At 40.3% G+C, this 14,954-nt stretch overlaps 1 protein-coding gene across 2 annotated transcripts in view; it reads left to right on the top strand.

Moving 5' to 3' along the window:
* Positions 1-14,954, top strand: part of ofd1 (OFD1 centriole and centriolar satellite protein) — a 94,156-nt gene that overhangs the window by 63,962 nt on the left and 15,240 nt on the right. Inside the window, exons 15-18 of one of the 2 annotated variants that reach the window (XM_069889944.1) lie at positions 883-994; positions 5,322-5,942; positions 8,798-8,945; positions 12,078-12,172. In XM_069889944.1, coding sequence (XP_069746045.1) covers positions 883-994; positions 5,322-5,942; positions 8,798-8,945; positions 12,078-12,172 — 976 coding nt within the window. The remainder of the gene's footprint in view (positions 1-882; positions 995-5,321; positions 5,943-8,797; positions 8,946-12,077; positions 12,173-14,954) is intronic. The other variant, XM_069889945.1, reaches the window with a different exon arrangement.

The raw sequence follows: 14,954 nt of genomic DNA, 5'->3' as shown, positions 1-14,954 counted from the left end.
ATTGCATTTCACACTAAGAAAGATCCATTATCAGTCACTCAATGCTGAAATACAACCAGAGCTAATCGGTTAAATTTATTGTATTTTAAATTTTGACCCAAACTCCAAACCATTTTGGAGTTTGGATGTTGAGCAAAAAATCCTGAACTGATTTAAATAGCCATAAAGTATTTTAAGAACCTGAGAACATCCTAAAATTTTGGATATCATTGTTTCATTTATAAAATGTACAAATATATTGTACATTTTACATTAATATCAAATGCAACAAATAGACACATCTTTATGTACATCTTTACATAGGATATTTGTCATTTGTGTGTGTTCCATAATAAGTATGGTGAGAACATCCGAAAATTTTGGACATGATTGTTTCATTTATAAAATTTAGAAATATATTGTACATTTTGCATTAATATCAATTGCAACAAGTAGACAAATTATATGTACATCTTTACATAAGATATTTGACATTTGTGTGTGTTCCATAATAAGTATGGTGAGAACATCCGAAAATTTTGGACATGATTGTTTCATTTATAAAATTTAGAAATATATTGTACATTTTGCATTAATATCAATTGCAACAAGTAGACAAATCTATATGTACATCTTTACATAAGATATTTGACATTTGTGTGTGTTCCATAATAAGTATGGCATGGCTTTTAATGTAAATGTGCAAAGTTTAATGTTCAAATATATTTGTGCTGTTGTAACTGGAATTCCAAATTCTCTTTCCATGTCTCATTTTTTAAAAACAAATAGTACAATTGATTTGTAATGATACAAATTTGAAAAAAGGGATAGCAGAAAGACAAAATGGACAGTTAATTGTGAGTTGGGCTTTTGCAAAAATTTGTTCGATCATTTTTGCTGCAGGTGGAGCGCTGTGCACAAGTGAGAAGCCAACTTTTAGAATTCGAAGATCAAACCAGAAGGCTGAATGGGAAAGTTGATGATTTGAAACTTCAACTGCGACAGACACAGATAGGTACGTTGTTTTGCAACATTACTTGAAACTGTCCACTGCACAAATTGGACATTTCGCATGGCTATTTCAACATTGTCAGTGGTTTTCCTGAATAGTGGTAGAGCTGTTGGTGATACATAACAACTGTATGATGAGTGAGTGGAAATTCCTGCAGTTTCCGGAGAAGATTGGGTTAATGATCTGGGATCTTCATGCGCAGATAAATGAAGCCAGCAAACCCCAGGTATTACTGAATTAATTCCTTCCAAAGTGCATCACTTTACACTTATTCGGATTGTACTTGATCTGCCACTTCTCTGCCCAACTTTGCATCCTGTCTTTATCCTGTTGTAACCTATAACCTCCTTTAACACTATTCACAATACCTTCAGGCTTTGCATCATCTTCAAACTTACTGACCCATCCCTCCATTGTTTTAAGTGGGGGACCTTATCAAGCACCTTATTAAAATCTATGTACGGCACAACCACCGTATAATAAGAGTAGTATATAATAGGCCTTGCCTTCATCAGTCGAGAAGGACAGCATTGCATGAAAGTGATTTGGGGATTGTTCAGATGATCTGGCTTTGAAGGTAAATGGGTAGAAAACTAGGGGGATTTATTCCTTAGAAATAGATATTGTAGAAATTCAGAAAAGTAGGCCTTTCTACAAGAAGATCGATGCCTCGAGCTCCCAAGTGCTTTTTAAAAAATTTAAATTTAGACATGCAATTTGGTGGGGTTAGGGTCACAGACCATTTTGGCCTTGAGTCCATGCTGCCCAATTTACACCCACTTAACCTACACCCCCAGTACATTTCAAACGGTGGAAGGAAATTGGATCCTCCAGGGAAAACTCACGCAGACATGGGGAGAACGTACAAACTCCTTACAGACGGTGCGGGATTCAAACCCCGTTCCCACTGGCACTGTAAAGGTGTTGTGCTAACCACTGCACCAACTGTGCCATCCTTGAGCTAAGGGAGGCCTTGAAGTTGGTGAACATTTCCTTTTGTGAGAAAGATGATCAACAGCATTTGCAGGCTTAAAAAGTGCAAAATAATGTTGCATAATTGATGTCTCTGCACATGTGAACATAAAATCTGGTATGAATTTGTGGGTTGCATTTACACAGTCAATGCTGTTCTTGTTAATGATTGGATTAAAAAAAAATGGATTCTCGTTGAGCTTTCCTGCATGATCCCTGATGTTTCTAAGAATGATTAACAGGGTGGATGCTGAGAGGCTTTTTCCTCTGGCTGGATGGTATGGAACTGGGTGACGTTGTCTTTAGTTTTTTTAAAAAAATGTCATTAGGAGAAATTTCTTGACTCAGAGGGATGTATATTTTTATTACCCTTTAGCTGAGGATGGTGGATCATCAGGTATTGGATGTATTCATTTCTGAGGTATTTTTTTTAAACACTAAAATGGAGCAGACATGGTGGCACGGTTGGTGAGGTGGTTAATGCAACGCCTTTACAGCACCAGCGATCGGGACCCAGGTTTGAATCTTGTGTTGTCTGTAGGGAGTTTGTATGTTCTCCTCGTGTCTGTGTGGGCTTTCCCTGGAGGCTCTGGTTTCCTCCCACTATTTGAAACGTACTGGGGGTGTAAATTGGGCAGCATGGACGTGGCCGAAATAGCTTGTCACTGCCATATGTCTAAATTGAATTAAAATTTAATTTTTTTTTTAAAATGTGGTAGACATACCTGATTGGTAGACCATGTTTGGTTTGTCTTGTGTGATATCATAGCTAGCACAAAGTTGGATGTAGTTTTTAGTTGATAATTAACCCTAAGGCAACATTCCAAGAGTTCTTCAGGTCCTAGACCCAAGTAGTTCAGCTGTTTCTGTGCAACATAAGGTCAAAATAGAAGTGTCTGGTGATTGTAAATTGTTTTGTTCCATTATGCAACTTGTCAGATAATAAAATTGTGCGAGATGTGGACAGTTTTCAAGCTGGGACTTGAGTGACTTTCATGTCTCTGAAGTGCCAGATAATAGCTATCTTCAATAAGAACAAGTCTCATCACTTTCCTCAATGGGGATTGAATGATTCCTTTCTCCCTTCCCCCCCTCCCCCACCCCAAGATTTTCACCATTCACAAATAGTTGCATGCTAGAAGTGGGCTAAACTAATCACCTTTTTGACTGGGGCATCATCCAGCCAATAGAGCTTATAAATGACACTTTGGGTAAGAATATTCACATGCAATGCAAAAACCTTAGCCTGTGTAAAATAATTTTTCAGCATTTCAGTTTTGAAGCCTGTTGAACAGGGTGGATACTGAGTGCCTGAATATTACTTCTTACAGCTCCCAATGCAGGGTGTGGGTTAGTAACTTTCCAAGGCTTCTTCAAAAGAACCTTCTGGAGCAAAATAATCCACAGCGAAATAAGAGGCCTAGGCTCTGGATGAAAAAGGAAACAAGGGACACCCAACAGCTGTGGCAGGGCCAAAATGCCACACAGGCAAATCTGGTGAAGTAGCAGAGGAACTCCATGCCTGTTTTGATGACAGTAACAGTAAAGAACCCTCCCCCCCACCACGTCCCCAATGATCTCATCGTGCCCGTATCTGAGGATGACGAACGTCCTGCCTTCAGGAGAGTTAATTCAAAGAAAGGGCCCAGATGGAGTATCTGGCCGAGTATTAACAATCTGTGCTGACCTACTGAACAACGTATTCACAGATATCTTCAACATCTCACTGCAGAAGGGCATGGTGCCCACCTGTTTCAAATAGGCATCATTCATACCAGTGCCCAAGAAGAGTTGGGTAACCTGCCTTATTGACTATCGACCAGTAGCACTTGCATCAACATTGATGAACTGTATTGAAAGACTGGGGTTGAAGGAGATCAGCTCCTGTCTGAGCAGTGACGTGGATACATTCCAGTTCGCCCATCGTAGCAGCAACAGGTCTATGGCGGATGCCATCTCACTGTCTCTACACAAAGCCCTGGAACACCTGGACAGTAAAGATACAAACATCAGGATGCTCTTTATCAACTAAAGCTTACCATTTAACACCATAATCCCCTCAAAACTGATCAGCAAACTCCAAGACCTGGGAGTTAACGCCCCACTGGTAATTAGATCGTAGATTTCCTCACCCCCAGATCACAATCAGAGGATTGGTAAAAACATCTCCGCAATCTCCATCAGTACCGGAGCACCACAGAGCTGCGTTCTTAGCCCCCTGCTCTATGCACTTCACATGTACGATTGTGTGGCTCAATATGACAATAACACCTTTAACAAATTTGTCGATGATTCCACTGTAGTGAGTTGTATAAAGAAAGGTGATGAGTCAACATACAAGAGGGAGATTGAAAACTTGGCTGATTGGTCCACCAACAACAACCTTGAACTCAATATTACCAAAACTAAGAGGCTGATTGTTGACTTCAGAAAGGGAAAACCAGAGATGTATGATCCAGTGATCATTGGGGGATCAGAGGTAAAGAAAGTGAGCAAATTTAAGTCCTTGGGAGTTACTGTTTTGGAGATCTTTCCTGGACCCAACATGCTAATGGCATCATGAAGAAAGCACGTCAGCGCCTCTACTTCCTCAGAAGTTTGCGGAGGTTTGGTATGACACCAGAAACCTTAGAAATTGTGCTGACCGGCTGTATCATGGTCTGGTTTGGGGATACCAATAGCCCTGACCATAAAGCCCTCCAAGAGGTAGTGAGCAGAACCCAGGACATCACATGAAAAACCCTCCCCACCACTGAGACCATCTACAGGGGAAGCTGCTGTTGGAGAGCAACAGCAATCATCAAGGATCCACTCCATCCAGAACATACTCTGTTCTTGCTAATGCCATCAGGAAAGAGGTATTGGTGCCACAAGTTTTGCACCTCTAGGTTCAGGAACAGCTGCTATCCCTCTATCATCAGACTCCTCAACGACAAACTCCATCAGGGACTTATTTAAGAACTCTTCTGCACTTAATTGATTTTTAAAATTCTCTCTGAATTATATAGTCAGTTTGTTTACATTCATTATCTGTTTACAGTTCTTTATTTGTTTACACGAATATGCTGTGTACAGCTTTTTTTGTACTACCAATAAGTGGTAATTTGGCGTCGCCTGCAGGAAAAATTATCTCAGGGTTGCATGTGATTTCATGCATGTACTTTGTGGGCGAATTGTTCTTAGATTTTTCAAATTTCAGATTTATTGTCAAAGTTTTCCTCAGTCATCCAAGTAACAACTTCTACATTGTAATTTCTGGATAAATTTGTCCACAAAGGATTGTGAACTATTAATGTATTTTGGGTATTTTGTCCCTCTTTAATTTTGCTTTTTGTATGTTTTGATTTTCTTCTTGCAGCTTTAGAGAATGAAGTATATCGTAATCCCAAACCTTCACAGATTGATCGGTCAACCATTGACTTCATTACAGACAGGATTTTACCTCCAGATATTTGCCTAGATCCTGGCTTACCCAGGAGACGGGCAATATTTGAAGAACGCTTCTTTTATCCAAGTTCCAGTACAAATGTGAACTACTCCAAATATATTGGAACACCAAGTTCTTCTTCAGATTCAGACCAAGATTTTGTGGCTGGAGCCAAGGCCCGAATAAGGGAGCTAGAAAAAGAGTCTGAAAACCTAGAGGAAGCCTATAGAAACTACCAAAACAGAGTTATTCAATCTGCTGTTCAAAAGAGTTCAGAGACTTGCGCATTCTCCCCTTTGCCAGTTAATAGTATTTTGAGTAAAATTTCATCCATCCAGCAACCTAGAGTAACATTTGCTGACTATCTCCTTACTTCTGAACAGTCAAAGATCTCAGCAGGACACCAAGTATCTGAAGAAAGCCATCAACCAATAAATATAGTTGAAGATTACCAAACTCCCTCTGTTCATGTGCTCGCATCCCCAAAATATAGTTCTTCCATGCCTGTAAAACAAAAACATGACTATGACACGTGCATGAAGACTTCAGAAGGTAGGATTCATTAATAGGTGTAATATTATTACTTTATTTGTCATGAGCAAGATACCTGAGGTCACAGAAAGATGGTGCAAAGTTCCTACAGCAGAGGAGGTCAGGATCCAACTTTAGTTGGTGGAGCTGTGACATAGCAGTTGTGTCACCTTGTCAACACCCAAAGCTGCTGATTTGATTGACTCAATCAATCACCCTAATTATTCATTCCTGTCACCGCATGAACAATGACTGCAGGATGAACCATCTACTAAATGCACTGCAGTTACCTGATCCAGTCTGACAACATCTGTAATCTATAGCAGTAAAAACATAATACTGTAGAAATTCAGCAGGTCAAACAGTGTACTTCATGTAGCAAAGATAGATACATAACCAATGTTTCGGGCTTGAGCCCTTCCTCAAGGTATGACAAAATGTAGGCAGGTGCCAAAACAAAATGGTAGGGGGAGGAGCACAGGTCTACAGGCAGGAGGTGGATAAGGGAGGTCACACCAGAAAATGGGGGGAGCACCAGCAAATGGGGGGAGGGTGGAAGGCTCTGTGAATGGAGAAGGAAGGGGATGGAGAACTGAAGGAAAGAAGACAAAGGGAATGAGGAGGGAGAGAGAATAGAAAGTAGGCTAGGAGAAATCCAGTTGGAGAGTGCCCAGACGGAAAATTAATTTATAGGTGGTCTTGGTTGGACAGTACATGAGGCCATGGACAGACATGTCCAAGCAAGACTACCCGCAAATTGGAGGAGCAACACTTAATTTTCTGTCTGGGCACTCTCCAACCAGGTGGCATTAACAATCACTTCTCTAGTTTCTGCTAGCCTACTCTCCTTGCTCCCTCCATTCCCATTCCCTTTGTTTTCTCCATTCACAGACCCTTCCCACCCCCCCATCTCCCTGTTTGCTGGTGTGACCGCCCCCCCCCCCCACTCCACCCTATCACCACCTGCCTGTGCTCCTCTCCCACCACCATTTTGTTCAGGCATCTGCCTACATTTCATCATACCTTGATGAAGGGCTCAAGCCCGAAACATTCGTTATGTATGTTTATCTCTGGAAAAACAACCAACTGAAAAACCTCACAAAGATAAGCGTATACAGAGCCGTTGTCATACCCACACTCCTGTTCGGCTCCGAATCATGGGTCCTCTACCGGCACCACCTACGGCTCCTAGAACGCTTCCACCAGCGTTGTCTCCGCTCCATCCTCAACATCCATTGGAGCGCTTACATCCCTAACGTCGAAGTACTCGAGATGGCAGAGGTCGACAGCATCGAGTCCACGCTGCTGAAGATCCAGCTGCGCTGGATGGGTCACGTCTCCAGAATGGAGGACCATCGCCTTCCCAAGATCGTGTTATATGGCGAGCTCTCCACTGGCCACCGTGACAGAGGTGCACCAAAGAAAAGGTACAAGGACTGCCTAAAGAAATCTCTTGGTGCCTGCCACATTGACCACCGCCAGTGGGCTGATATCGCCTCAACGTGCATCTTGGCGCCTCACAGTTTGGCGGGCAGCAACCTCCTTTGAAGAAGACCGCAGAGCCTACCTCACTGACAAAAGGCAAAGGAGGAAAAACCCAACACCCATCCCCAACCAACCAATTTTCCCCTGCAGCCGCTGCAACCGTGTCTGCCTGTCCCGCATCGGACTTGTCAGCCACAAACGAGTCTGCAGCTGACGTGGACTTTTTACCCCCTCCATAAATCTTCGTCCGCGAAGCCAAGCCAAAGATAAAGTACACTGTTTGACCTGCTGAGAGCATTGTGATTTTACTTCAACCACGATACCTGCAGACTTGCGTGTTTTATACGGCACCAATAAGTAAATCCTACAAATTGCTCACCTTTCTGATTTGGAAATGCATTATCAGTGCTTCAAATGCCATACCCAACAGCACTGTAGGAATACCTTCACCAGAAAAACTGCAGTGGCTCACCACCACCACCTTTTTAAGGACAATTAAGGACAATTAAATAAATGACAGTAACATCCAGATCTTGAAATTTTTAATTTAAAATAAAAAGTTATTAATTTTAATTAACCAGCATTCTCTCTGACCCTCCCTCCACTTTTTAAAATTAAATCACAAGAAATAGAATAGTTGTTCTTTTGTTCTGAATTGTCTGTTCCATCAATAAATTTTAGATAAATGGCTCTCTTTTTCAATGTGGTCTATCTGAGAAATAGTGAAACCCATTTAACTATGACAAGTGTGTTTTAATGTTGATTAGCAATATTCTGGATATTTTGGGGAAAAATAATGAAAACTTGTTGGAGACTATTCGATCATGGGTACTTTGCAATAACAAACAACACATAACATTCACGGTTTCTCCCATAAGCAAGGACAACAACTTCACAAACAACTTGCGTAAAAGACTGGAGATGTTGAAAATCTGCAGACAGGACAGAAAAAGCTGGTAATGCTCAATGGGTCAAACACAATCTGTGGTGAGAAAAACAATGATTTGGGTTGAGGATCTTGTATCAGAAAGACGATTGATCTGAAACCTATTCTCTTTCTCTCACTAGACCGGCTGAATATTTCCAGCATTTCTATTTTATGGGAAAACCAGCGCTGATAATTGTGACAGTATTATCATATCCTTTGGAACCTTGACCGTCCACCAATAAAAACACTATTAGAATAAAATAAAATTCAGACTGCTTGTTTGTAGATTATCTTCCAAATTTAGACTTTTTTTGAATAGGTTATATTTTGAATGAAAGAGAAGTATTATTTTAATATTTTAAATGTTTTAAGTATAATTAGTATAATTCATAAAGTAGAATTTTAGAAATAGTCATTAACAACTGGATGTGTACTAATAAAGGTTACTTTTTTTTCTAAAAAGGTGAGGGTGGGTCATTTCTCATCACTGTTCCTAGTATATCAGAACATCACCCCCCAACAACAACAACAAGTGAGGTACAATCCTGTGTCTTTCAAGTTGCCAATACTGCGAACTGTCCTTCATCTAACATCTGTGGAGCTGATGGAAGGTAAAAATCCAGAATAGATATTTCTGGTCTTTTTGTAAATTATTCTGTAGTATAAGACAAGTGAATCACAATTCTGTTTTAAAACTAAACAAAGTTGGAAGAAAAAAAACCCAAAAGGAACATGAGAAACAAAGGAAGATGTGACTTGTGCAATTCTCGAGTCTTCTCAGCCATTCATAACATCATAGTTGATCCAATCATGGCTGCAATTCTACTTTCCAGTGTTTTCTATCAAATCTATCATCTGCCTTGAATATATCCAATATTTGCTTCCACAGCTGTCTGGAGTGGAGAATGCCAAAGGGTCATAAGGCTCTGGGAAAAGAAATTCCTTGCTCTGTCCATCTGAAATGGGTTACTGCCCCCTTGTGTTCTAGATGCTGATGCTAGGAGAACATCTGTTAGGCATCCACTTCAGAATGTTTCATGTTTCAATAAGGTCATGTTTCATTCTTCTAAAATCTAATGGGTAAAGACTGAACCATCTCAACCTTTCTTCGTGTCAACCCTTTGTCTGAGAATTCATGAACTTCTGTTCACTGCCTCCAATACAAATAAATTCTTCCTTAAATAAAGACCAGTACAGCACAAAATATTCCATGTTTTTTTCTCTCCAGTGCCTGTAAGGTTGTATCAAGATGTCCCTATTTTTATTCTCCATATCCATATCTTTGAACAGAAGACCATATTTAATTAACTCCTTTAATTACTTGTTATTTCTGCATAGTGCCCCTTTGTGCTTTGTACATTTGTTACTCTGAGATAGCTTTGGATTGCTGCATTTTCTAATCCTTGTATTTAAATAATTGTTTTCCCAGTTTTCCAAAGTGGATGACCTTTCATTTTTCCACGTTGTACTCCTATCTCCTTTCTGTGTGTGTTCGTGTGATGTTAATGCAGCCAAATGGGATTAGCTTGGTCAGAATAGACAAGTTGGACCAAAGAGCCTGTTTTTCCATTTGGATAGACATGCATTCAAAAGATATTTAAACAGATACATGGATGTGAAGGATTTAAAACAATAGAGACCTAATGCAGGCAAATGGAACTAACCTAGAATGGAACATAGCATGGAAGACTTGAGCTGAGGTGCCTTTTCCACAATATTGATTGCAACCGATGAGAACGCCTCATTTACCTGAATGGCATCTTGCATGTTCCTGTGCGTGAATTTGAAAATGTTCCATTTATCTTGCTACCCTGTTTTCTGTTAGTTAGTCAATCCCTTGTCTAGGTTCTTGCATTACTCTAATTTTTATTTTGTTAAGTAATTTTTTATGTGGCATCCAACCAAATATCTTTGGAAAATCCTATTACACCATATCTACATGTTTCTTTCTATCTACATCATTTGTTACATCCTTAAACAACTCCAGTGAATTTCTCAAAATTTCTTTTTCACTGAACCAAGTTGGAGTCGATTGATTGAATGGAAGGAGAAAGATCAGAAGACAAAGTGGCAGTACTAAAAGTAAGGGGATTGATGGCAGTGAACTGTAAGCAGTGCCTGTAGACTATGTCTTCAGCTGTTAACAAATGCAGCAGGGACTATTTTCCCAATGTTGTCAGTAAGAAAGCCTTCCGTATTCGCATCTCATTCACAGCACTAAATTTGATATGAGTGGTACAAAAAAGAAAATAAAAGACATTTGTGCGTGCTATTGTGAGCAAATAGCCTTTGCTTGAGTATTGGTGTCATTTGGTAAAGAATAAAACTTATATTTCCATACTAGTTACCCCACATATTTTTATCATACACATTATGTTCATTTCTATAAATGCACTTTTATCATGGGCTCCTGCTTCTGAGCATCTGCTGATGCATGTTTATGTGATAATTTCTTGGAACTGCATGATGATGGCAGCAGCTGCTTATCCCCTCTGTTGTCTCCTATTCTTAACTTGTCGGCAGGCATCTGATTTCTTTAACTGAAAGCCTCTTGTGTAAAAGTAGCGAAGATTGGAATCTTAGGCTCGATAGGAATTAAAATTATGTTTATTTCCGTACGATCCTTTCATTCTTAGTGTACACTTTAATAACTCCAAGCAGTTTTACAACATTCAAAATTAAAATATTTTGGCATTTTATACTTTGAACCCTTCACAGCTGCACTTTCATTTGCATAACTAAAGGGTAGTCTTTGCAGGTGTCTTCTTTATTCCACAACCATTTCTGACGACCAGGAAATCTGACCTTTAAAGAGACATTGCAGATACTTTCTGTTTGGTGTTGCACTATAATGATGTTTGCATCCCTGAAGATATTTCCAGCGTATATCAAGCAGAACAATAATTTATAAATCTGAATTCACATTTTAAAGGAAAAGGAGGCAGTAGACTATTTCCAAGATTGCATTAGTTTAGATACTATTTATTGTCATATAATAAAACAGAAATGTAATCTTCCACAAAATTGCCATAAGGCAGACAAAGGTTCACCGAGTGCCCCTTACAGTCAGAGAAAGAGAAACAAAAGAAAGTTGTCCTCCTGCCCCCCCACCACCCCCCCAGGAGTCATGGAGTGTCCTTGGATTTGCCTCCAGTGCTCCCACAGCCTCTGCAGCTGCAGAAGACTCCAGTTTAGTTCAAACCATCGGCAACCCAAGCCCAGATCCAAGCTTGTGACATGATGGGGAAGCCTTCAACTCCCAGGGGTCTCAGCATCCTTTTGAATCCCAGTCCTGATGCCTGGTTCTCATGAGCCAGTCTCCTACAGCCTGGAGTGAATCCTTTGACCTCAAGTTACCAGCAGTCCACAGCCTGTGTGGTTTGCTAGCCTGCAAGTCACCAAAGGTTCATTGCCTGTATGTGTCCTCCAGCCACAGAGCCCCTCACTGGTCCACCACTATGATCATCATCCTTGGGGTCCTCTCCTCTGCTTCTCCTTCTCAATGGTGTTTTTTTCACCGTTACTGGTGCGTGCACTAGTTTGCAACCCCTTGAGACCGCTGTGAAATATAGCCGCCACCATCTTGGACCCAGACCCCACTGTCCCAGGATTTTAAATAAACACTGCAGTTTTTTATTAGGCAGTTTAAATCCTCTACAGAGCTATCGGCAGTAGGACATATTTCTACTTTAATAGTAGCGAGTATTTTCCATGTTTTATTTTTCTTTTTAATTAACTTGCAGGTCAGAAAATAATCAGATTGATAATCCTGTGCCTATGTCTTCAACAATTCCGTTTGAACAACTTCTTGATCAACCAGATGATCATTGTGGAATCAGTAAGTTAAATAAATGGTTGTGGACTGTTGTCCTGACTTGTTTGTAGAATTTTACAAATAAAAAAATACGGAATGCTGAATCTATAATATAAGTTCTGGAAATGTGTATCTGATCAGGTAACAATTTAAAAACACCAAATAATGATTAATATTTCAAATTGTGATTATTCAATAGAAATACAAAAGGAACCCAGGTGAATTATCTAAACTTAGTGTAATCAGACTTTCACTTGTGTTTTCGAAGAACTGGATAACTGCATACTATAGTCTGCTATTGGGTTTTAAAATTGTTGGGAAAGGGAGGAGAGTGTGACAATAATAATTTCCACCAGTTTGTGAAATGTTGTAAAATTGGAAGGATTACATTGGAATGTCTTGTGAAATTACAAGGAAACTAAAGACTGAAACCAGAGCAAATGTGTTCTGTGTTGACTTGATGTGGATCTGTAGACAACATCCACAGCCTTTCCTTCATCTACTTTCTTGGTAACCTCCTCGAAAAACTATATGATTCGTTAAACATGACCTTCTATGCACAAAACCATGCTGACTGGCCTTGGCTGTTCAAATATTTGTATATCCGATCTCTCAGAACATCCTCCAATAATTTACCTACTACTGACTTCAGGCTCAATGGCCTGTAATTTCCTGGTTTATTTTTGGAGCCTTTTTTAAACAACGGAACAACATGAGGTACCCTCCAATCCTCTGGCACCATTTCAAATATTTCTGCCAGGGCCCCTGCAATTTCTACACTAGTCTCCCTCAAGGTCCGAGGGAATATCATGTCAGGCCCAAGAGATTTATCTACCTTTCTTCGCTATAAGGCAGCAAACCCCTCCTCTTCTTTAATCTTTATTTTCCATGCCACTACTGCTTGTCTCCCTTATACTCTGCCAGTAAATACGGATGCAAAAAAACTTTAAAATCGTCCACATCTTGTGAAGCTCCACACATAGACAACCACTCTGATCTTCTAGGGCAGGGGTTCCCAACCAGGGTACATGTACCCCCAGTGGTACATTTGCACTTTTCAGGGGGTACATTGGGTCTGAGAGAATAACCACTACTGTACAATACAAGGTGTTGTAATGAGCAGTCAGATTGCACAATGTCATATTTTTTTTGATCCTTAATTTTTAGGGGTACAAGGAAACCTATAAAAATGCCCAAGGGGTACAGAGGTAAAAAAAGGTTGGGAACCCTTGTTCTCGGGGACCAATTTTGTCCCTTACTATCATTTTCACTCTTTCAGGTTTACCTTCACATTATCTGCCAAAGCAACCTTGTGTCTTCTTTTAACCTTCCTTATTTCTTTCTTAAGTATTTTCTATACTTTTCTAGTGCCTCATTTGCTTCTTGTTGTCTATAACCTGCTATACACCTCTCTTCTTCTGAACCAGATTGCTAATATCCCTCAAAAACCAAGGTTCCCTGTGCCTGTTAACTTTATCTTTAATTTTGACAGGAACATGCAAACTCTGCACTCTCAAAATTTTGCCTTTGAAGACCTTTCACTTACTAAACACATCCTTGCCAGAAAACAACTTATCCCAATCCACTCTTCCTAGAGCCTTTCTCATTTCCACAAAATTGGACTTTCTCCAGTTTAGAATCTCAGCTCGGCTGTCCTTGTTCTGCTGAGTCCTCATCTTCAGGCTCCTGTACCCTTTTCCTGATGGTAGCAGAGTGAAAAGGGTATGGCCTGGGTGGTGGGGGTCCTTGAGGATAGAGGCTGCTTTATTAAGACACCACCTCTTGTAGATGTACTCGATGGAGTGACTCCCATGGAGTCACAGGCCGCGTTAACAACCCTCTGGTGTTCATTCTTGTCCTGAACGTTGGCACCTCCGCATCAGATAGTGATGCAACTAGCCTGAATGTTCTCTATGGTAGACCTATAGACGTTTGTGAGAATCTTCGGTGACATTACTGAATCTCTTCAAACATGTGCTCTATAAAGTACACTGTTGCCCTGCTGAGTTTCTCCACCGTGGAGTTTGCAGACTTTCATGTTTTACTCCTCAAACACCTCACAAAGTATAGCCGCTGGCAAGCCTTCATCATGATTTCATCAACATGGAGGCTCCAGGACAGATCCTCGTAGATGTCGACACCAATGAATTTGAAGTTCTTGACCCTCTCCATTACTGAGGCCTCGATGATGACTGGATGGTGTTCTCCTGAAGTTCACAATCATCTACTTGATTTTGCTAATGTTGAGTGCAAGGTTGCTGTTGTGACACCACTCAACGAGCTGATCTATCTCCCTCCTGTACTCTTCCTCGTTGCCATTTGTGATTCTGCTGACAACTGTGGTGTCATCAGTAAATTTGTAGATAGCATTGGAATTGTACCTGGCTACACATTCATGGGTGTATAATGAGTAGAGCAATGGGATAAGCATTCATCCTGAGGTGCACTTGTGTTGGAAGTCAGTGAGGAAGAAACGTTGTTATCAATTCATACTGACTGTGATCTTCTTGTTAGGAAGTGGAAGATCCAGTTGCAAAGTGAGGTGCAGAGGTCCAGGGTTTGAAGCTTGTTGACCAGAACTGAGGAAATAATGGTGTAGAAGGCTGAGATGTGGTCTATGAAGAGCAGCCATATGTATGAGTTGCTGTTTTCAAGTTGATCCATTTAATATCCTGCTGGATATAACTCATGCAGGAAAAAAATTTCCTTGATGTTTTATTACCATGGACTTGATACAAAACCTCACATTATTGTACAGTTCATAGATATGTCTGCTTGGAACTGAATAAATCTTAATCAATAAAAA

This window comes from Narcine bancroftii, chromosome 7 (genome assembly GCF_036971445.1).
Source record: "Narcine bancroftii isolate sNarBan1 chromosome 7, sNarBan1.hap1, whole genome shotgun sequence".
Classification (NCBI taxonomy): Eukaryota; Metazoa; Chordata; class Chondrichthyes; order Torpediniformes; family Narcinidae; genus Narcine; species Narcine bancroftii.
The sequence above is the reverse complement of the archived record's forward strand: the minus strand, read 5'-3'. Positions and strand labels throughout refer to the sequence as shown.